The sequence below is a fragment of the Somniosus microcephalus genome, chromosome 7, assembly GCF_052327205.1.
Source record: "Somniosus microcephalus isolate GS21.2 chromosome 7, FLI_Smic_1.0, whole genome shotgun sequence".
NCBI lineage: Eukaryota > Metazoa > Chordata > Chondrichthyes > Squaliformes > Somniosidae > Somniosus > Somniosus microcephalus.
In genome coordinates this window covers 155,931,685-155,953,595 of record NC_140993.1, presented here as the reverse complement: position 1 = coordinate 155,953,595, position 21,911 = coordinate 155,931,685, and the positions used below count along the sequence as shown (strand labels likewise).

Here is a 21,911-nt window from a genome sequence, read left to right as displayed (position 1 = left end):
CCCCTTATTTTTAAAGTGACCCCTAGTTCTAGATTCTCCCACAAGAGGAAACATCCTCTCCACATCCACCCAGTCCAGACCCCTCAGGATCTTGTATGTTTCAATCAATCAAGTCAACTCTTACTCTTCTAAACTCCAGCGGATACAAGCCTAGCCTGTCCAACCTTTCCTCATAAGACAACCTGCCCATTCCAGGTATTAGTCTGATAAACCTTCTCTGAACTGCTTCCAACGCATTTACATCCTCCCTTAAATAAGGAGACTAATACTGTACACAGTACTCCAGATGTGGTCTCACCAATGCCCTGTATAACTGAAGCATAACCTCCCTACTTTTGTATTCAATTCCCCTCGCAATAAACGATAACATTCTATTAGCTTTCCTAATTACTTGCTGTACCTGCATAGTAACCTTTTGCGATTCATGCACTAGGACGTCCAGATCCCTCTGCATCTCGGAGCTCTGGTGAGAGATTGCAGAGCTTTGAGATGCAGAGGGATCTGGGTTCTACATTCAGAGTACAAGTAAGACACTGCAGCAGCAGGCAAAAGACACTGTACAGTGCTTCAAGAATACCTAGCATCTGTGAAGTTAACTTCATAACTAGCCAGAGTGATGAAATGAAAGTTTGTTCTCTCTAACAGCTGTAATGATCTTATGTGAAATAGGTTTGGGCAACGTCCACTTGTAACAGCATAAAACAATAAACTATGAAAAAAGGCCATTTAAACATCAGCTGCTAGAAAGGGGAGACTTTCATTCCAGGGGCTGGATTTTCTTTGTCCTGCCTCGACAGGCCATGGCAGGACTACTTTCCATGGGCCGACCCTGGCCCAATCTCCTGGGTAAGGTGTCATTATGTATTCATGGTGGGCTCCTACAGCAAGCAGGAGTCCCACGAGTGAGACTCCGGGACGGTCCGGACAGCTCTGCAGTGGGATTGCCGTTGCAGCCCCAGAATAAGCGGGAGACAAGAATGAAAGGGCCATAGAACCCCTAGGACTGCATCAATTCTTTTACTGAAGGTCTCAGGTGAGACTGAGGCCATCATCAGGTAAGCAATCAAGGCAAAATGAAGGGTGGAGGCCTCTACTAGGCTCTCTCCCTCCATTTACAACAGAAGGGGGCATTACCTATCCAGGCCTATCACCTGGCCCCAGAGGCAGATGGGAGGGAAACATGCTAGGAACCCAGGCCCCATCTACCCTGGCCAGCATTTACATGCCACAGGCAAGAATGCAACAGGCAGTAGTGGTCAGAGTGAGGGTGGTGAGAGGAAAATTAAGGTCATGGTGGAGAGGCGGCGCTAGACCTCGCTGCCTGATTTTCCCTGCTGTTTTCATCATCTTCTCACCCATTTCTCTGGTTGGTTTTGAAGCCAGGTTCACATATGCCAGTATGCTACACATTTCTTAAGTGACAATTCCATTGTTCAAGTAGGACAACAACCATCCTGTTCCATAGAGTATTAGATCATCTAGGTCTACGGTTAATCGCCGAGATTCATTTCCATCCTGGACCAGGTTTTTATAAATAATTTCTATAAAGGAGTTAACACAGTAGTAATAGTAATTATATAGGATATTACAGCACAGAAACAGGCCATTCAGCCCAACAAGTTTATGCTCCACATGAGCCTCTTCCCACTTTACTTTATCTCACCCTATCACCACATCATTCTATTCCTTTCGCTCTCATGTACTTATCTCGCTTCCCCTTATCTATACTAATTACTAGTGGTGAGTATTTTAGTAAAGTAATAACTTATTTACTTGACTTATCCTCTACGCCTGGGGTGGAGGGGCTCTCAATTTACAGATGATATTAAACTCAGAGGGACAGTTCAGTCTGAGGAAGTAGCTTGGGAACTACAAAGTAAGTTAGAAAAAATATGGGCAAAACAATGGCAGGTGAAATCTAATATAGGAAAGTGCAAAGTATTGCACTTAGGAAAAAAGATTGCTAATACATATACTCCATGAATGGTGTTAAAATAGCTAACCATGAAGGGGAAAGAGATCCATTGTCTTAGATAACTCAATGCTAAACATGTCCAATCATTGTGAAGCAGGAATCAACCAAGCAAATAGAATGCTGAACTATATAGGTTAAAACAGTGAAGCCCAGCTTAGAGGAAGTCATGCATACCAAAAATAGTGGGGCACCAAGGGGCTAATGAGAGTGAGGAAATTAAAGTAATTATATCAGTGGAGAAAAAGGAGGAAAAATTCAGTTGTTTGCGCCTCCCGTTAGCGCCTTAAGAGGGCGCTAAAGGGGCGCAAAGCAACTAGCGCCTGTGCGCGGCGATATTTGCGCCACTCGCAAAATTAACTAGACATTTTGCAGTGGCGCTAAATACTACCGCCACGATCTGCTGCGCTGGCAGATCGTGACATCAGTCGAGTGCGCAACGCCCCGGACTGGATATTGAGTGGTGCCCCCTGCCTTACCGCCTGCCGCTAGCAATGACAGGTTGAGGGGAGCGTTTTGCAGTCAGAAAGGGACTGGGGGAGCGCTATTTAAAGGTGACTAGGGTTGCAAAATTCTGGGAATTTTTAAAAGAGGAAACTTTCCATGGGAATTTTCGGGAATTTATGGGAATTTTGGGAATTTTGAGTTTTTTTGCACACTGATGGTTTTTGTCTCTGACCCTTATATTATCTTTGTCGTCAAAATAGACATACTGTTCCATACAAATAAAAACAGGCTTTCAAAACTTTATTTAGGTTATAATTTTGAACTTTATTGAACCCCCACAAAAAAGACCCATCTAAAATAAAATAAAAAGAGCGTCAGCTTATTTAGCCTGTAATTTGTCCTTATTTTGTCCCTTTGAGTCTTCTACTCATGAGTCTTCTGAGTCTTCTACTCCTCATTGCTCCTCCTGATTCTCTGACTCTGGCTCTGACGTGTCCATTTCCTCCTCTGTGTCAGTGTCTAGCTGTGTGGTGGACACTTCTGTATCTGGCTCAATAAGTTGTAGGTTCGCCCGGATAGCCACCAGTTTCTCCACTCTCTTGTTAGTCAGCCTGTTGCGCACCTTTGTATGCGTATTCCCAAAAAGTGACCAGTTTCGTTCAGAGGCCGCTGATGAAGGTGGGATTTGGAGTATCACCGATGCAATAGGTGACAGGGCCTCAGGTGCACAAAGTCCCTTCCACCAGGTATGTGCACTGATATGCTTGCATGATTCCCATATCCCATCCCCATTCCAAAGACCTTGCTTGGTAGAGAACTTTGCCAGACTTCCCAGAACTTTGCCCACATCCAGATTGAGATGGTGTGAGAGGGTAGAAATCACACTGTAAGCGCTGTTGATCTGTTCTCCAGAAAGTATTGGTCTCCCAACATGCTTTGGGTCCAGCATGTATGCTGCAGCATGAATCAGCTTGACACAAAATTCTTGACGCGTCTGTATGAATTGAACAATTGCCTTCTCCTCTGCTTTGAGCAGCAGGGATGTGGGTAGGGCAATGCTGATTTGTTCTTTTAAATCAGTAAAAAGCCTGAGAACATCTGACAAAACAGCGTCATCTCCTTCAATCTGAGCAATTGCAGATGCTACTGGTGAGAGTAGTTTAAGGCTGCTAACCACTCTCTCCCAAAACACATCATCCAGCAATATTTTCTTGATGGTGGTTTCCATATCCCCAGACTGGGATATTGCCATTTCTTGCAGCGACTCCTTACCCTCCAGAAGGCTGTTGTACATTATGACAACACCACCCCATCTAGTGTTGTTGGGCAGCTTCAGTGTGGTGTTCTTGTTCTTTGTCATTTGCTTGGAGTTGTAGGTTGCTGCAACTACCTGTTTTCCCCTGACATACTTAACAACTTGCTTGGCTCTCTTGTACAGTGCTTCCATGGTTCTCAATCCCATGATGTCCTTGAGGAGCAGGTTAAGCCCATGAGCTGCGCACCCAATAGACGTAATATGAGTGAAGTTGTTGTATTTGGATAAATGCTGCTGCATCTTTGTGGCATTCTTTACATACGGCTTTCTACAGTGTTTGCACATGTACACAGTCTTTCCATCTTTAATGCCTGGGGTAAAATGCTTCCACACATCCGACGGTAAACGTGGCATTGTTCTATGCAGAGAAATAAAGGGCAATCATCTCTGTGTCGAACTGCGGTCGATCAGCACGATTGCAACAGGGTGAGTACATTTTTGCTGATGCTCCATGTGATGGAAGCATGACCTGTACACACACGGTGCTACATCACCAATAGTGTATTATTTTGTATATTTTAAATTGAAGGACAACAGAGTTCAACAAGTAACTGGTTTATTTGGTATAAAGTCTGATTTACTTACTGCATCATCACAACATCAGCAGAAAACAAAATGACTTCCCTCAGGACCCCTAATCTGGATCTTAAAAAAACTATAGCAGTCTTACAGATGCCTGCAGGCCAATCACAATTCGATATGCAAATATTACAAATAGAGGGAGCTAATCGCTCATCCACTCATCCAACCAATCAGGACACATTTGTTCACAGTCACACACAAAACTTGTAATTATTAAAACAAGCCAAGTAAGAAGATAAACATATATTGATTACGAAATTCCTTAATAATTAAGATTCCATCTCTGTTAGTAATTTTAAGAGAGGACCTGTGGAAAAAAAAGAAAGAAATACAAAAAAAACAATATTATGCTAGCATGTGCTTTTTTGGGCAAAATTCCCAAAATTCCCAAGCTAAACTTCCCGTGGAAAATTTCCGGAAATTTACCGGAAACTTTCCACCCCTTTGCAACCCTAAAGGTGACCGCTTCCTGCCTTTTTTTATTGGTGACATTTTTGCACCACGCATTCTGAGAGAGAGAGAAACTCTTCTGGAGAGATTCAATGCTGTGTGAAGGGGTTTTGGGTACTGAGCAGCACTTTGCAGGTTCATTTTGATTTGCCCTTCCTTGCTTCGCCAATGCTGTGAGGTAGCGCCTCGCTGCTCGGCCTTTAACAGGTGTGAAGCACCTGATTTAGCGCTCCAATCACGTCCAGGGGCGATAAAAGCCAAGTTTGCCGTCGAAGGCAATAATTAACGCTGGGCACTAAACTTTGCGCACGGCCGATAATGGCGCCCCAAATGGGGCGATACTGAATTTTTCCCCCAAAGTACTTAAGAAACTAATGGGACTAAAAGCCGACAAATCCCCTGGACCTGATGGCCTACATCCTAGGGTTCTAAAAGAGGTGGCTGTAGAGATAGTGGATGCATTGATTGTGATCTTCCAAAATTCCCTAGATTCTAGAACGGTCCCAGTGGATTGGAAGGTAGCAAATGTAACACCATTATTCAAGAATGCAGGGGGAGAGGAAACAGGGAATCACAGGCCGGTTAGCCTGACATCAGGCGTCAGGAAATGCTGGAATCCATTATTAAGGAAGTGGTAACAGGGCACTTAGAAAATCATATTGGCCCAGAAATTCGGGTCGGGGGCTTCCCGCGGGTGCAAGCCCCCGACCTGCACTTACCTTGCACGCCGGCAGTTGAGCTGTAGGGCCCCGTGGAATTCTGATCCGGGGCCTGGTCCAGCTGCCGGCGGGCAGTGCTTGCGTATCCCAGGGGCGCAGTTAGTTCGATGCGTCCCCTGGGATCACGTGGGCCATGGGCAGCCAATCGGAGCAGGGAATGTTCCATTCATAAGTCTGACAGGAAGTGCTGTCAAGACTTATAAATACTACGGCCCCAAAATAGCACTAAACCTTCAAATAAATTTTAAAAAAACATTACATTTTTACAATAAACTATAAATGACATGAAATAACTATTTTAAACAATAATTTAAATTTTTGAAAAAAATAATTTTATTTTCTAAAGGGGCTAAAAATAAACTTACCTTGCTTTAAAGTATTTAAAAATAATAAACCTGTGGAAAAAATGTTTTAATTTTAATTAATTCACCACTTACCTTATAAAAAGCAGGCCTTACGCCTGCTTTTTAAATGTCTAAATTCTGCAGATTTTCCCTCACGGAAAAACCTGTAAAAAAAAACGAAGTTCCATGTGCACGCGCAGCCTCCCCCGCGCACGCGTTCGACCTCTGAACCTCTTGGTTCAGAGGAACGGAAGTGCTGGTTTCCCGTGCATGCGCAGTGCATGCAGGAAACCGGCACTTCCATCGGGCCTACGGGTGAGTACCCTGTGTGTACTCACCCGTGGAGACCCGAATTTCTGGGCCAATATGATTAAGCAGAGTCAACATGGTTTTAGGGAAGGGATATGTTTAACAAATTTATTTGAGTTTTTTTGAGAATATAACTAGCAGGGTAGATAAAGGGGAAGCAGTGGATGTAGTATATTTGGATTTCCAAAAGGCATTTGAGAAGGTGCCACATAAAAGGTTGCTACGCAAGATAAGGGCACATGGGGTTGGGGGTAATATATTAGCATGGATAGAGGATTTGTTAATGAACAGAAAGCAAAGTAGGGATAAATGGGTAATTTTCCCGTTGGCAGGCTGTAACTAGTGGGGTGCTGCAAGGATCAGTGCTTGGGCCTCAGTTATTTACAATTTATATTAATGGCTTAGATAAAGGGACCGAGTGCAATGTATCCAAGTTTGCTAACAATACAAAGCTAGGTGAGAAAGTAAGTTGTGAGGAGGACACAAAGAGCCTGCAAAGGGATATAGACAGGTTAAGTGAATGGGCAATAAGGTGGTAGATGGAGTAAAATGTGGGGAAATGTGAGGTTCTTCACTTGGGTAGGAAGAATAGAAAAACAGAATATTTTTTAAATGGTTGGAAACTATTAAATAGTAAAAATAAAAAGGGCAAAAGCAGGAACTAAGTGTCACAAAACATATTTGAAAGTTCTCTATCTGAATGCACGTAGCATTCGTAACAAAATAGACGAGTTAATGGCACAAGTAACTACATATGGGTATGATCTTGTGGCCATTACAGAAACATGGCTGCAGGGTGACAATGCCTGGGAATTAAACATACCAGGTTATTTAACGATCAGGAAGGACAGGCAGGAAGGAAGGGGAGGTGGGGTGGCTATGTTAATAAAGGAAGGAATCACTGTAATACAGAGAAATGATATTGGGTCAAAAGATCAGGATAATGAAACAGTTTGGGTGGAGGTAAGGAATAATAAGGGGAAAAAAACACTAGTGGGCGTAGTCTATAGGCCTCCGAACAGTGGCAACTCTGTTGGACGGAGTATCAATCAGGAAATAGTTGAGGCTTGTAATAAGGGAACATCTATAATTATGGGGGATTTTAACTATCATATTAATTGGACAAATCAAATTGGGCAGGGCTGCCTTGAGGATGAGTTCATTGAGTGTATTAGGGATGGGTTTCTTGAGCAGTATGTAACTGAACCGACCAGGGGGCAAGCAACCTTAGATCTGGTCCTGTGTAACGAGACAGGATTAATTAAAAATGTCCTAGTAAAGGATCCCCTTGGAATGAGTGACCATAACATGGTTGAATTCCATATTCAATTAGAGGGTGAGAAGGTTGGATCTCAAACAAGCATGCTAAGCTTGAATAAAGGAGACTATGAAGGTATGAGAGCGGAATTGAGTAGAGTGGATTGGGAAAATAGATTAAAGGGTAAGACGATACATGATCAGTGGTGTACATTTAAGGAGTTATTTTACAACTTCCAAAAAATATATATTCTACTGAGAAGAAAAGGGTGTAAAAGAAAAGACAGCCATCCGTGGCTAAGTAAAGAAATTAAGGATAGTATTCGACTAAAAACAAGGGCATATAAGGTAGCCAAATCTAGTGGGAGGATAGAGGATTGGGAAAACTTTAAAAGACAGCAAAAAATAACAAAAAGATTGATTAAGAAAGGGAAGATACATTATGAAAGTAAATTAGCAAAAAATATAAAAACAGATAGTAAGAGTTTTTATAGTTATATAAAAAGAAAAAGGGTGGCTAAAGTAAATGATGGTCCCTTAGAGGATGAGACCGGGAAATTAATGGTGGGAAATATGGAGATGGCAAAAACACTGAATGAATATTTAATATCAGTCTTTACAGTAGAAGACACTAAGAATATCCCAACACTGGACAAACAGGGGCTAAAGGGGGGGAGGAGCTAAACATGATCAAAATCACTAAGGAAGTGGTACTCAGTAAAATAATGGGACTCAAGGCGGATAAATCACCTGGACCTGATGGCTTACATCCTAGGGTCTTGAGGGAAGTTGCGGTAGGGATTGTGGATGCATTGGTAATAATTTTCCAAAACTCCCTGGACTCGGCAAAGGTCCCGGCAGACTGGAAAACTGCGAATGTAACACCCTTATTTAAAAAGGGCAGTAGACAGAAGGCTGGAAACTATAGACCGGTTAGTCTAACATCTGTGGTAGGTAAAATTTTGGAGTCCATTATTAAGGAGACAGTAACAGGACATTTGGATAATCATAATTTAATAGGACAAAGTCAGCATGGTTTTATGAAGGGGAAGTCATGTTTGACAAATTTGCTGGAGTTCTTTGAGGAAGTAACATATAGGGTGGATAAAGGGGAACCAGTGGACATAGTGTATTTAGGCTTCCAAAAGGCATTTGACAAGGTGCCACACACAAGATTATTGCTTAAGATAAAAAATCACGGGATTGGGGGTAATATTCTGGCATGGATAGAGGATTGGCTATCTAACAGAAGGCAGAGAGTTGGGATAAATGGTTCATTCTCAGACTGGCAATCAGTAACTAGTGGCGTTCCGCAGGGGTCAGTGCTGGGTCCCCAACTCTTTACAATCTATATTAACGATTTGGAGGAGGGGACCGAGTGTAACATATCAAAGTTTGCAGATGATACTAAGATGGGAGGGAAAGTAGTGAGTGAGGAGGACATAAAAAACCTGCAAAGGGACATAGACAGGCTAAGTAAGTGGGCAGAGATTTGGCAGATGGAATACAATACTGGAAAGTGTGAGGTTATGCACTTTGGCAGGAAAAATCGTAGAGCCAGTTATTATCTTAATGGCAAGAAACTGGAAAGTACTGAAGTACAAAGGGATCTGGGGGTCCTGGTGCACGAAACTCAAAAGGTTAGTATGCAGGTGCAGCAAGTGATTAAGAAGGCCAATGGAATGTTGGCTTTCATTGCTAGGGGGATAGAATATAAAAATAGGGAGGTATTGCTTCAGTTGTACAAGGTATTGGTGAGACCGCACCTGGAATACTGCGTACAGTTTTGGTGTCCATACTTAAGAAAGGACATGCTTGCTCTCGAGTCAGTACAAAGAAGGTTCACTCAGTTAATCCCGGGGATGAGGGGGTGGACATATGAGGAGAGGTTGAGTAGATTGGGACACCAGTCATTGGAGTTCAGAAGAATGAGAGGCGATCTTATTGAAACATATAAGATTGTGAAGGGGTTGGATCGGGTGGATGCGGGGAGGATGTTCCCGATGATGGGTGAAACTAGAACTAGGGGGCATAGTCTTAGAATAAGGGGCTGCTCTTTCAAAACTGAGATGAGGAGGAACTACTTCACTCAGAGGGTGGTAGGTCCATGGAATATGCTGCCCCAAAAAGCTGTAGATGCTACATCATTACATAAATTTAAAACAGAAATAGACAGTTTCCTAGAAGTAAAGGGAAGTAAAGGGAATTAAGGGTTACGGGGAGCGGGCAGGAATTTGGACATGAGTCTAGGTTCGGATCGGTCATGGCCCTGTGGGTAGCGGAGCGGGCCCAGGGGCCGTATAGCCTGATCCTGCTCCTATTTCGTGTGTCTAATTCTGTTAGATTCAGGAGATGGTTCTGTGATAGTGGGTTGGCGGTTAGGATCAGATCAGCCATGATCTTATTGAATGGCGGAGCAGGCTCGAGGGGCCGATTGGCCTACTCCTGTTCCTATTTCTTATGTTCTTAAATGTTGATGCTCAGAGAGATTTATGTGTCTTCGTACAGGAAACACAGGCACAGCAAGCAATTAGGAAGGCAAATGGCATGTTGGCCTTTATTGCAAGGAGGTTGGAGTAGGTTAACTGGATTGATCCCTGGGATGAAAGGGTTGTCCTATGAGGAGAGATTGAGTAGATTGGGCCTATAATCTCTGGAGTTAAGTAGAATGAGAGGTGATCTCATTGAAACATACAAGATTCTGAGGGGGATTGACAGGGTAGATGCTGAGAGGCTGTTTCCCCTGGCTGGAGAGTCCAGAATTAGGGGGCATAGTCTCAGGATAAGGGATCGGCCATTTAGGACTGAGATGAGGAGGAATTTCTTCTCTCAGAGGGTTGTGAATCTTTGGAATTCTCTTCTTGAAAGGGCTGTGGATGCTCAGTCATTGAGTATAGTCAAGGCTGAGATAGATAGATTTTTGGATTCTAGGGGAATCAAGGGATATGGGGATCGGGCTTGAAAGTGGAGTTGAGGTCGATGATCAGCCATGACCTTATTGAATGGCGGATCAGGCTCGAAGGGCTGTATGGCCTACTCCTGCTCCCAATTCTTATGTTCTTATACTTAAAATGTATCGACTTGACTGATAGGTAGATAGAGAGAAACTATTTACGCTGGCTCGGGAATCCAGGACTAGGAGACATAGCCACCAGGCCTTTCAGGAGTGCAGTTAGGAAACATTTCTACATGCAAAGGTTGGAAGAAGTTTGGAACTCTCTTCCACAAACTGCAGTTGATGCTGGGTCAATTGTTAATTTTAAATCTGAGATTGATAGAGTTCTGTGAACCAAAAGGTATTAAAGAATATAGGGCAAAGGTGAGTATATGGAGTTAGTTCACAGATCAGCCATGATCTCATTGAATGGCGAAACAGGCTCGAGGGGCTAAATGGCCTACTCCTGTTCCTATGTTCCTACTCAGGTTTGTTCTGGTCACTGAGAGACAAAGGGACATTAAAGACATGGAGACAGTTCAAAGAACAGCCATGAGACCAATGTGTAGTATCAGAGTTATAAGGTCAGAAGTGGGTATGTTCACTGATGATTGCACAGTGTTCAGTTCCATTCACAACTCCTCAGATAATGAAGCACTCCGTGCCCACATGCAGCACGACCTGGACAACATTCAAGCTTGGGCTGATCAGTGGCAAATAACATTCGGGCACAGCAGTCATCATGGGTGACTTTAATCTACATATAGATTGGGCCAACCAAATTAGTAACAATACTGTGGAGGAGGAATTCCTGGAGTGTTTACGGGATGGTTTCCTGGACCAATATGTCGAGGAACCAACCAGAGATCAGGCCATCTTAGACTGGGTATTATGTAATGAGAAAGGATTAATTAGCAATCTTGTTGTATGAGGCCCCTTGGGTCGGAGCGATCATAATATGATCGAATTCTTCATTAAGATGGTGAATGAAGTAGTTGACTCAGAGACAAGGGTCCTCAATTTAAATAAAGGAAACTATGATGGTCTGAGGAGCGAGTTGGGTAGGATTGATTGGGGAATGTCACTCAAAGGGTTGACGGTGGATAGGCAATGGCAAACATTCAAAGACCAAATGGATGAGCTACAGAATTTGTTCATCCCAGTTTGGCATAAAAATAAAACAAAAAAGGTGACTCAACCGTGGCTAACAAGGGAAATTAGGGATAGCATAAGATCCAAGGAGAGGACATATAAATTGGCTAGAAAAAGCAATAATCCTGAGGATTGGGAGCAGTTTAGGAGTCAACAAAGGAGGACAAAGGGATTAATTAAGAAAGGGAAAATAGAATATGAGAGTAAGCTAGCAGGGAAACTGACTGTAAAAGCTTTTATAGATATGTGAAGAGAAAAAGATTAGTCAAGTCAAGCGTAGGTCCCTTACAGTCAGAATCAGGGGGAATTTATAATGGGAAACAAGGAAATGGCAGACCAACTAAATACATACTTTGGTTCTGTCTTCACAAAGGAGGACACAAATAATCTCCCAGAGATGCCGGGGAACATAGGGTCTGATGAAAGGGAGGAACTGAAAGAAATCAGTATTTGTAGGGAAATGGTGTTAGGAAAATTGATGGGACTGAAGGCCAATAAGAACATAAGAACATAAGACATAGAAGCAGGAGTAGACCAATCGGCCCCTCGAGCCTGCTCCACCATTCAATAATATCATGGCTGATCTGATCCTAACCTCAAATCTTCTATCACTCTCCATCCACCCGAACCCATGTGATCTCCCGGGAGAGGTGAAAAACTAGATAAAAAACCCAATGGCCAATTTGGGAGAAAAAATCTGGGAAATTCCTCTCCGACCCATCTAGGCGATCGAAACTCGTCCAGGAGATCACTCTGTCCCTATATTTTCTACAGTACTTACCTTCTGTAAAGGCGATCTCCACCCCAGCCAGAAACAGGAATAAAACCATCTCCTGAAATCTAACACAGAATTAGAACACAAGAAGTAGGAGCAGAACCAGGCTACACGGCCCCTGGGCCCACTCCACTACCCACAGGGCCATGACCATTTGGAACCTAGACTCATGTCCAATTTCCTGCCCGCTCCCCGTAACCCTTAATCCCCTTTACTTCTAGGAGACTATCTATTTCTGTTTTAAATTTATTTAATGATGTAGCTTCCACAGCTTTCTGGGGCAGCAAATTCCACAAACCTACCACCCTCTGAGTGAAGAAGTTTCTCCTCATCTCAGTTTTGAAAGAGCAGCCCCTTATTCTAAGATTATGCCCCCTAGTTCTAGTTTCACCCATCATTGGGAACATCCTCACCGCATCCACCCGATCAAGCCCCTTCACAATCTTATAAGTTTCAATAAGATCGCCTCTCATTCTTCTGAACTCCAATGAGTAGAGTCCCATTCTACTCAACCTCTCCTCATATGACCACCCCCTCATCCCCGGGATTAACCGAGTGAACCTTCTTTGTACTGACTCGAGAGCAAGTATGTCTTTTCTTAAGTATGGACACCAAAACTGTATGCAGTATTCCAGGTGCGGTCTCACCAATACCTTGTACAACTGCAGCAATACCTCCCTGTTTTTATATTCTATCCCCCTGGCAATAAAAGCCAACATTCCATTGGCCTTCTTGATCACTTGCTGCACCTGCATACTAACTTTTTGAGTTTCGTGCACCAGGACCCGCAGATCCCTTTGTACTACAGTACTTTCCAGTTTCTTGCTATTAAGATAATAACTTGCTCTATGATTTTTCCTGCCAAAGTGCATAACCTCACACTTTCCAGTATTGTATTCCATCTGCCAAATCTCTGCCCACTTACTTAGCCTGTCTATGTCCCTTTGCAGGTTTTTTATGTCTTCCTCACTCACTACTTTCCCTCCCATCTTTGTATCATCTGCAAACTTTGATATGTTACACTCGGTCCCCTCCTCCAAATCGTTAATATAGATTGTAAAGAGTTGGGGACCCAGCACTGACCCCTGCGGAACACCACTAGTTACTGATTGCCAGTCTGAGAATGAACCATTTATCCCAACTCTCTGCTTTCTGTTAGAGAGCCAATCCTCCACCCACGCCAGAATATTACCCCCAATCCCGTGATTTTTTTTATCTTGAGCAATAATCTTTTGTGTGGCACCTTGTCAAATGCCTTTTGGAAGTCTAAATACACTATGTCCACTGGTTCCCCTTTATCCACCCTGTATGTTACTTCCTCAAAGAACTCAAGCAAATTTGTCAAACATGACTTCCCCTTCATGAAACCATGCTGAGTTTGTCCTATTAAATTATGTTTATCCAAATGTCCCGTTACTGTCTCCTTAATAATGGACTCTAACATTTTACCAACCACAGATGTTAGGCTAACAGGTCTATAGTTTCCAGCCTTCTGCCTACTACCCTTTTTAAATAAGGGTGTTACATTAGCAGTTTTCCAATCTGCCGGGACCTTTGCTGAGTCCAGGGAGTTTTGGAAAATTATTACCAATGCAGCCACAATCCCTAATGCCACTTCCCTCAAGACCCTAGGATGTAAGCCATCAGGTCCAGGGGATTTATCCGCCTTGAGTCCCATTATTTTACCAAGTACCACTTCCTTAGTGATTTTAATCGTATTTAGCTCCTCCCCCCCTAGAGCCCCCTGTTTGTCCAGTGTTGGGATGTTCTTAGTGTCCTCTACCGTAAAGACTGATACAAAATATTTGTTCAGCGTTTTTGCCATCTCCATGTTTCCCACCATTAATTTCCCGGTCTCATCCTCTAAGGGACCAACATTTACTTTAGCCACCCTTTTTCTTTTTATATAACTATAGAAACTTTTGCGATCTGTTTTTATATTTTTTGCTCATTTACTTTCATAATCTATCTTCCCTTTCTTAATCAATCTTTTAGTTATTTTTTGCTGTCTTTTAAAGACTTCCCAATCTTCTATCCTCCCACTAGATTTGGCTACCTTATATGCCCTTGTTTTTAGTCGGATACTATCCTTAATTACTTTACTTAGCCACGGATGGCTATCTTTTCTTTTACACCCTTTTTTCCTCAGTGGAATATATTTTTTATGGAAGTTGTAAAATAACTCCTTAAATGTACACCACTGATCATGTACTGTCTTACCCTTTAATCTATTTTCCCAGTCCACTCTAATCAATTCCGCTCTCATACCTTCATAGTCTCCTTTATTCAAGCTCAGCACGCTTGTTTGAGATCCAACCTTCTCACCCTCTAATTGAATATGGAATTCAACCATGTTATGGTCACTCATTCCAAGGAGATCCTTTACTAGGACATTTTAAATTAATCCTGTCTCATTACACAGGACCAAATCTAAGGTTGCTTGACCCCTGGTCGGTTCAGTTACATACTGCTCAAGAAACCCATCCCTAATACACTCAATGAACTCATCCTCAAGGCTGCTCTGCCCAATTTGATTTGTCCAGTTAATATGATAGTTAAAATCCCCCATAATTATAGCTGTTCCCTTATTACAAGCCTCAACTATTTCCTGATTAATACTCCGTCCAACAGAGTTGCAACTGTTCGGAGGCCTATAGACTACGCCCACTAGTGTTTTTTTCCCCTTATTATTCCTTATCTCCACCCAAACTGTTTCACTATCCTGCTCCTTTGACCCAATATAATTTCTCTGTATTATAGTGATTCCTTCCTTTATTAACATAGCCACCCCACCTCCCCTCCCTTCCTGCCTGTCCTTCCTGATTGTTAAATAACCTGGTATGTTTAATTCCCAGTCACGGTCACCCTGCAGCCATGTTTCTGTAATGGCCACAAGATCATACCCATATGTAGTTATTTGTGCCGTTAACTCATTCATTTTGTTACGAATGCTACGTGCATTCAGATAAAGAACTTTCCAATATGTTTTGTGACACTTAGTTCCTGTTTTTTCCCCTTTTAGTACTTTACCATTTACTCCATACCTTCTGTCCCTTCCTGACACGTTCTGTTTTTTAATTACCCCACTGCTACCTAAGTCTATGACCTTCTCCGTTGTCATTTCTATTATTTGCTCTCTAGAAACCTCCCCCCCACTAATTAGTTTAAAGCCCTCTCTACAGCCCGAGTTATATGATTCGCCAGGACTCTAGTCCCAGCACTTGCCAAGTGGAGTCCGTCCCAATGGAACAGCTCCCTCCTGTCCCAGTACTGGTGCCAGTGTCCCAAGAAGCAAAACCCATTTCTCCCACACCAGTCGTTGAGCCACGCATTTAACTCTTTAATTTTATTTATCCTAGCCAAATTCGCTCGTGGCTCAGGTAATAACCCAGAGATTATTACTCTTGAGGTTCTGTTTTTTAATTTGACCCCTAGCTGCTCATACTCCTTTAACAGAACCGTCTTCCTTGTCCTATCTACGTCGTTTGTACCAACATGGACCACGACAACTGGATCCTCCCCCTCCCACTCCAAGTTTCTTTCCAGCCCAGAAGAGATGTCCTTAACCCTGGCACCGGGCAGGCAACACAGCCTTCGGGACTCCCGCTCTTGACTGCAGAGAACCCTATCTATCCCCCTAATGATACTATCCCCTACCACTACAACATTTCTTTTTACTCCCTCCACTTGAATGGCCCCCTGTACCACGGTGCTGTGGCCAGGTTGCTAATCCTCCCTGCAGTCCCCGCTCCCGCCTTCACAGGGAGTAAGAACCTCGATCCTGCTTGACAAGAGCAAGGGCGCGGCTCCTTCAACACTACCTCCTGGATCCCTGTACCTGCCTCACTCATAGTCATACCGTCCTGTCCCTGACCACGGACTACATCTGCATTAATTAATTTCATAGGTGTGACCACCTCCTGAAACATAGAGTCCAGGAACTTCTCCCCCTCCCTGATGTGTCGCAGTGTCTGAAGCTCGGTCTCAAGCTCTTTAACATGGAGCTTGAGTTCCTCTAGCAGCAAACAACTTATCGCAAATGTAATCACCGTGAGCCTCAATGGGGTCCACCAGCTCCCACATAAATCCCCAGGGCCTGATGGTCTACATCCCAGGGTACTTAAGGAGGTGGCCCTAGAGATAGTAGATGCATTGCTGGTCATCTTCCAGAACTCAATAGACTCTGGAACGGTACCCATGGGTTGGAGGGTAGCTAATGTTACCCCACTATTCAAAAAAGGTGGTAGAGAAAAAGCGGGGAATTATAGACCGGTATGCCTGACATCGGTAGTGGGGAAAACGCTAGAGTCTATTATAAAAGATGTAATAGCAGAGCACTTGGAAAGCAGTGACAGGATCGGACAAAGTCAACATGGATTTACAAAAGGTAAATCATGCTTAACTAATCTACTGGAATTTTTTGAGGATGTAACTGGTAAAATAGATAAGGGAGAACCAGTGGATGTGGTGTATTTGGACTTTCAGAAGGCTTTCGATAAGGTCCCACATAGGAGATTAGCGTGCAAAATTAAGGCACATGGGATTGAGGGCAAGGTATTGACTTGGATAGAGAACTGGTTGGCGGACAGAAAGCAAAGAGTTGGAATAAACGGGTCGTTTTCCGAGTGGCAGGCAGTGACTAGTGGGGTACCGCAAGGATCAGTCCTAGGACCCCAGCTGTTCACAATATATATTAATGATCTGGACGAGGGAATTGGATGTAATATCCCCAAATTTGCAGACGACACAAAGCTGGATGGGAGGGTAAGCTGTGAGGAGGATGTCGTGAAACTCCAGTACGATTTGGACAGGTTGGGTGATTGGGCAGAAACATGGCAAATGCACTATAATGTGGATAAATGTGAGGTTATCCAATTTGGTGGCAAAAACAGGAAGGCAGATTATTATTTGAATGGCAATAGATTGGGAGAAGGGGAAGTGCAAAGAGACCTGGGTGTTATTGTGCACCAGCCGCTGAAGGTAAGCATGCAGGTGCAGCAGGTGGTTAGGAAGGCAAATGGTATGTTGGCCTTCGTAGCAAGAGGGTTCGAGTACAGGAACAAGGATGTCTTGCTACAGTTGTACAGGGCCTTGGTGAGACCGCACCTTGAGTATTGTGTGCAGTTTTGGTCACCTTACCTGAGGAAGGACGTCCTTGCCATGGAGGGAGTGCAGCGAAGATTCACCAGGCTGATACCTGGGATGGCAGGAATGACGTATGAGGAGAGATTGTGTCGATTGGGCTTATACTCACTGGAGTTTAGAAGATTGAGAGGGGATCTCATCGAAACCTATAAAATTCTGTCAGGTCTGGACAGACTAGATGCAGGAAGGATGTTTCTGATGGCCGGGGAGTCCAGAACCAGGGGTCATAGTCTAAGGATAAGGGGTAAGCCATTTAGGACTGAAATTAGGAGGAATTTCTTCACCCAGAGAGTGGTGAACCTGTGGAATTCTCTGCCACAGAGGGCAGTGGAGGCCAGTTCATTAAATATATTGAAGAAAGAATTGGATATATTTCTTGAGGCTAAAGGGATCAAGGGATATGGGGAGAAGGCAGGGACAGGGTACTGAATTTGGATGATCAGCCGTGATCTCATTGAATGGCGGAGCAGGCTCGAAGGGCCGAATGGCCTACTCCTGCTCCTATCTTCTATGTTTCTATGTCACACATGTCCCAATCAATGACTATCTCCAACAAGAGAGTCTAACCACTGCCCCTTGACTTTCAAAGGCATTACCATCGCCAAATTTCCCACCATCAACTTCCTGGGGGTCACCATTGACCACAAACTTAACTGGACCAGCCACATAAATACTGTGGCAACAAGAGCAGGTCAGAGGCTGGGTATTCTGTGGCACACCAGGTGTGGTCTCACCTCCTGACTCCCCAAAGCCCTTCCACCATCTACAAGGCACAAGTCAGGATTGTGATGGAACACTCTCCACTTGCCTGGATGAGTGCAGCTCCAACAACACTCAAAAAGCTCAACACCATCCAGGACAAAGCAGCCCTCTTGATTGGCACCCCTTAAACATTCACTCCCTCCACCACCGGCACACTGTGGCTACAGTGTGTACCATCTACAAGATGCACTGCAGCAACTCGCCAAGGCTTTCTCGACAGCACCTCCCAAACCCGCGACCTCTACCACCTAGAAGGACAAGGGCAGCAGGTGCATGTGAACACCACCACCTCCAAGTTCCCCTCCAAGTCACACACCTTCCTGACTGAGAAATATATCACCGATCCTTCATCGTCGCTGGGTCAAAATCCTGGAACTCCCTCCCTAACAGCATTGTAGGAGTACCTTCACCACACGGACTGCAGCGGTTCAAGAAGGCGGCTCAGCACCACCTTCTCAAGGGCAATTAGGGATGGGCAATAACTGCTGGCCTTACCAGCGCTGCTCACATCCCAGAAACGAATTTAAAAAAAGCAAAGACCGGAGAAACTTGGTCTTTTCAGCATCAAAAGGAAGATAATAAATGGTATAGAAAAGGTAAATTTGGAATACTACTTAAAAATAAAGCATGTCAGCAATGTTCCCTCTAATTTCTTTTTGTGCGCGGTCCCTTTAAATTTGCTGCATGGCCAGTATTTCTTCCAGCAGCAACAGCTTGTGAGCGTTCTGCGCTTACAGAAATAATAATCAACCTATGGTATGGACTTCTAGCTAGAGTAGTGGAGGCAAAATCATTGGAATCATTTAAAGAAGAATTGGATGTCATGATGGAGGGACCATAGTGGCCTGAAATTCTGTAATTTTTGGGGGGAGAAAGTACGGTAGTTCTGACAAAGGAGGTTGGAATTCGGGGCGTTAATTAGATACGTCAGAGTTACGACCTTTCTAAGATATATGCTAAAGTCCAGTGGGGGGGCAAGTGCTGGCAGAAGATGTGCCCGCTCCCAAATGATTGATTTATGCAAATAACAGGATAATGAGGACAAAAGCTGCTGTCCTAGAAATTCTGCCATTTATGCCAGAATTGCACTAACTTAACTTAAGCCTGTAGAAGAGAGGGCAGTTACCTGCACCACCCATTAAACCAGAAAGTGGTTAAGCTCACAGGCTTTCATTCGTCACAAACTTTGTCTGAAACATCAGCTTTGACCGAAGCTAAGAAAGGACTCGGCAAGCAGTCTTTCAGTAGTTTCAGTCAAGGAAGTCTTTTTCTTCCTGCCTGTGTGTCATGAAATCCTTAACAAGGTATTGACTAAGCCCATTCCCATATATGTAGAGAAAATATGAGAGGCATGCGGGATAGGGCCACACCAAAAAAAACAAAGACTAACTAGGAAGTACCCTTCCACCAGAGTCTACAAACAACACCGAGCCTCGAGAATGTATCAGAAGAGATCGCTTAAGGAGGTAAAGATTCATTGCCAATGGTGCTTGCTGACACTGTGCTATCGTGCTAACCTGACACCAACATGAGCAGGAATCTAAGGGGCTGACTAGAAAGGACATATGAGCTGTCATCAAGAGAGGAGATGGTATCATGAAGATGGATGCTAGTCATGTCACTTGTGCTGGCTGCTGTATCTGAATGCCAACTGAGTGCCAGTGAGAGGGCAGATTCTGAGAGGTGGTGCTTTGAATAACTTGGAAGCCTATTGCCATCATTCCCTCCAACAGTTCCCCAAGGCTTGAAGGCCAGTGGTCAAAAGATTGGACTGTTGTGGAGGCCTCTCTGTTGGGGTGGGCTGAGGGGTAGGGGACGGATGCAGCTGTTTTTGGTGTTGACATTCATTCAAGGTAGTGTTGCATTATGTTGAATCCTCCTCAGATATTGGCACTGAGGATGGCATTAGATTTTGGTGTGACCCCTGCCACCTGTCTCAGGCCACTGAGATGGTTCTCAGTGCCTCCATCCAGCATCATTCTTTTCAGAGCAGGACTCACAGGCTCCTCTCTCCACTGTCAGAGCTTACTTTCACCGCCTACTCCTCTGGCACTCTGAGGGTAATGAATGAAGGAGTACCAAAGAATGCAAGGAAGGGTTAGGGGAGCAGGTAGCTTATATTGGCTGCTCTGGTGAAGTTCTTAAACTTCTTCCTTCACTGCAAAGCAGTCCTGGGTTCAAGGAGGTGGAACACACTGCCACAACCACCTCCCACCACAAAGTGCCTGATACATCTTTTGATGGGTCTGTAACCCCTGACCTCAAACTGCCCGTTCCTCCTGCTCGGTATTTCTGAGTCTCTAATGCTAACTGCTCTTCGTTTGGCTTTTGCTGTCATCCTCTCCCAGGTTTACTGCTTCCTCCAGTGCTGCCATTATCCCTTTAAACAGCAGCAGGTTCTATATCCACCTCTCCTCCAGTTATTTTCCACCCCATCCCATCCAGTTCATTTGGGGACTTACTCCTGCCAATGGCAGAGTTTTCTGCCCTCCCCCCGCCCCCCGCCCAACCCCCCCCCCCCCCACCACCTCCAACCTTTGAGATGTTGCAGGCTGGATTTAGATAGTCTGCAAATCTTTGATATATTAAACATCTGACCTACAATTTAAGGCAGGGTCAGTGCCAAGACACCATGTTGGGTGCAAATCCTGCCCCACCCCACTTCTGATAGTGTAGTGACACCATCGGAACTTTAGGGCTTAGGTTTTTAAATCGATGAATGGGCTGAATTACCTTCCTCATCTGTACCTATCTTGTTGTCTTGTGAGTAATGTAATTTTTTATTTTACTAGACAAAAAAAAAGTCTCCTTACTTGATATGGATCACTGTTCATGTCAAAATACTCAAGGAAACCCGTGGCAAATTCACAGAAGAGGATGTTGTGAGTCTCATTGATGGTCCGCAAACACCAATAAGTGTTATTGTTCGAACTTGTACAAGCACAGAAGGATCCTACTGTAATGAAAGGGAAAAACCTTTGTCAGGTTAATGTCTAAACATGAACACAGTATTTCCGAATGTAACCATGTGGGGTAAATCCACTCTTTGGTGGGGGCACAAAATAGACGGTAGTGGATTTGCTGCCTGTTATACCACTGCATGATTTTCTTTTCCATTGAGGGAGGCGTGTATAATGGCCGCTCGATCCACTACCACCAAAGTTAAATGTTACCCCCAATAAGTTCCAGAAGAGAAATTCCCTGTTGCGCAGATATACTGCAAGTTCACAGCCATGGAATCTTATAATTTGGACATATTTAAAGATCAAACATTTATGAACAATTGCGATTAACATAGGTCCATTTTATTTTATCCATGTTTTATTTTTTTTTTAATTACAGCATAGTGTACCGATGAAATTGACTAAGTGATCAGGACTTACTTAAAGGAGCCACTAAGTCCAATCACTAGGAAGCTGAATTGAAAGGGCCTTGCCTTCATGAAGAAGTGTTTGCAAAACCAATTTTTGCTTATTTACAAACACAAGGGCCCCGATTTTCAGCTTGTGTGGGAAATGGTTGGGTTTCCCTGAATGTGGGGTTTCTGACACACAGGCCCCGATTTTCGGCTTGTGTGGGAAATGGTCGGGTTTCCCCGAATGTGGGGTTTCTGACACACATAAAAAAGTGTCAGCCAGCTCCACGCAATTTTCTCTCAAGTGGCCAATTAATTCCCAGCATGTGGGAAGCCTTGTTAATTGTCCAATTTGAGTCAGAAATCCCCACAGTATGATGTCATCATTCGTG

At 43.9% G+C, this 21,911-nt stretch overlaps 1 protein-coding gene across 4 annotated transcripts in view; it reads right to left on the bottom strand.

Annotated features, from left to right (window-relative positions):
- sulf1 (sulfatase 1) overlaps positions 1-21,911 on the bottom strand; it is a 601,332-nt gene that overhangs the window by 32,725 nt on the left and 546,696 nt on the right. For all 4 annotated transcript variants that reach the window (XM_085993124.1, XM_085993123.1, XM_085993126.1 and 1 more), the window contains one exon: positions 20,978-21,120. In XM_085993124.1, coding sequence (XP_085849250.1) covers positions 20,978-21,120 — 143 coding nt within the window. The remainder of the gene's footprint in view (positions 1-20,977; positions 21,121-21,911) is intronic.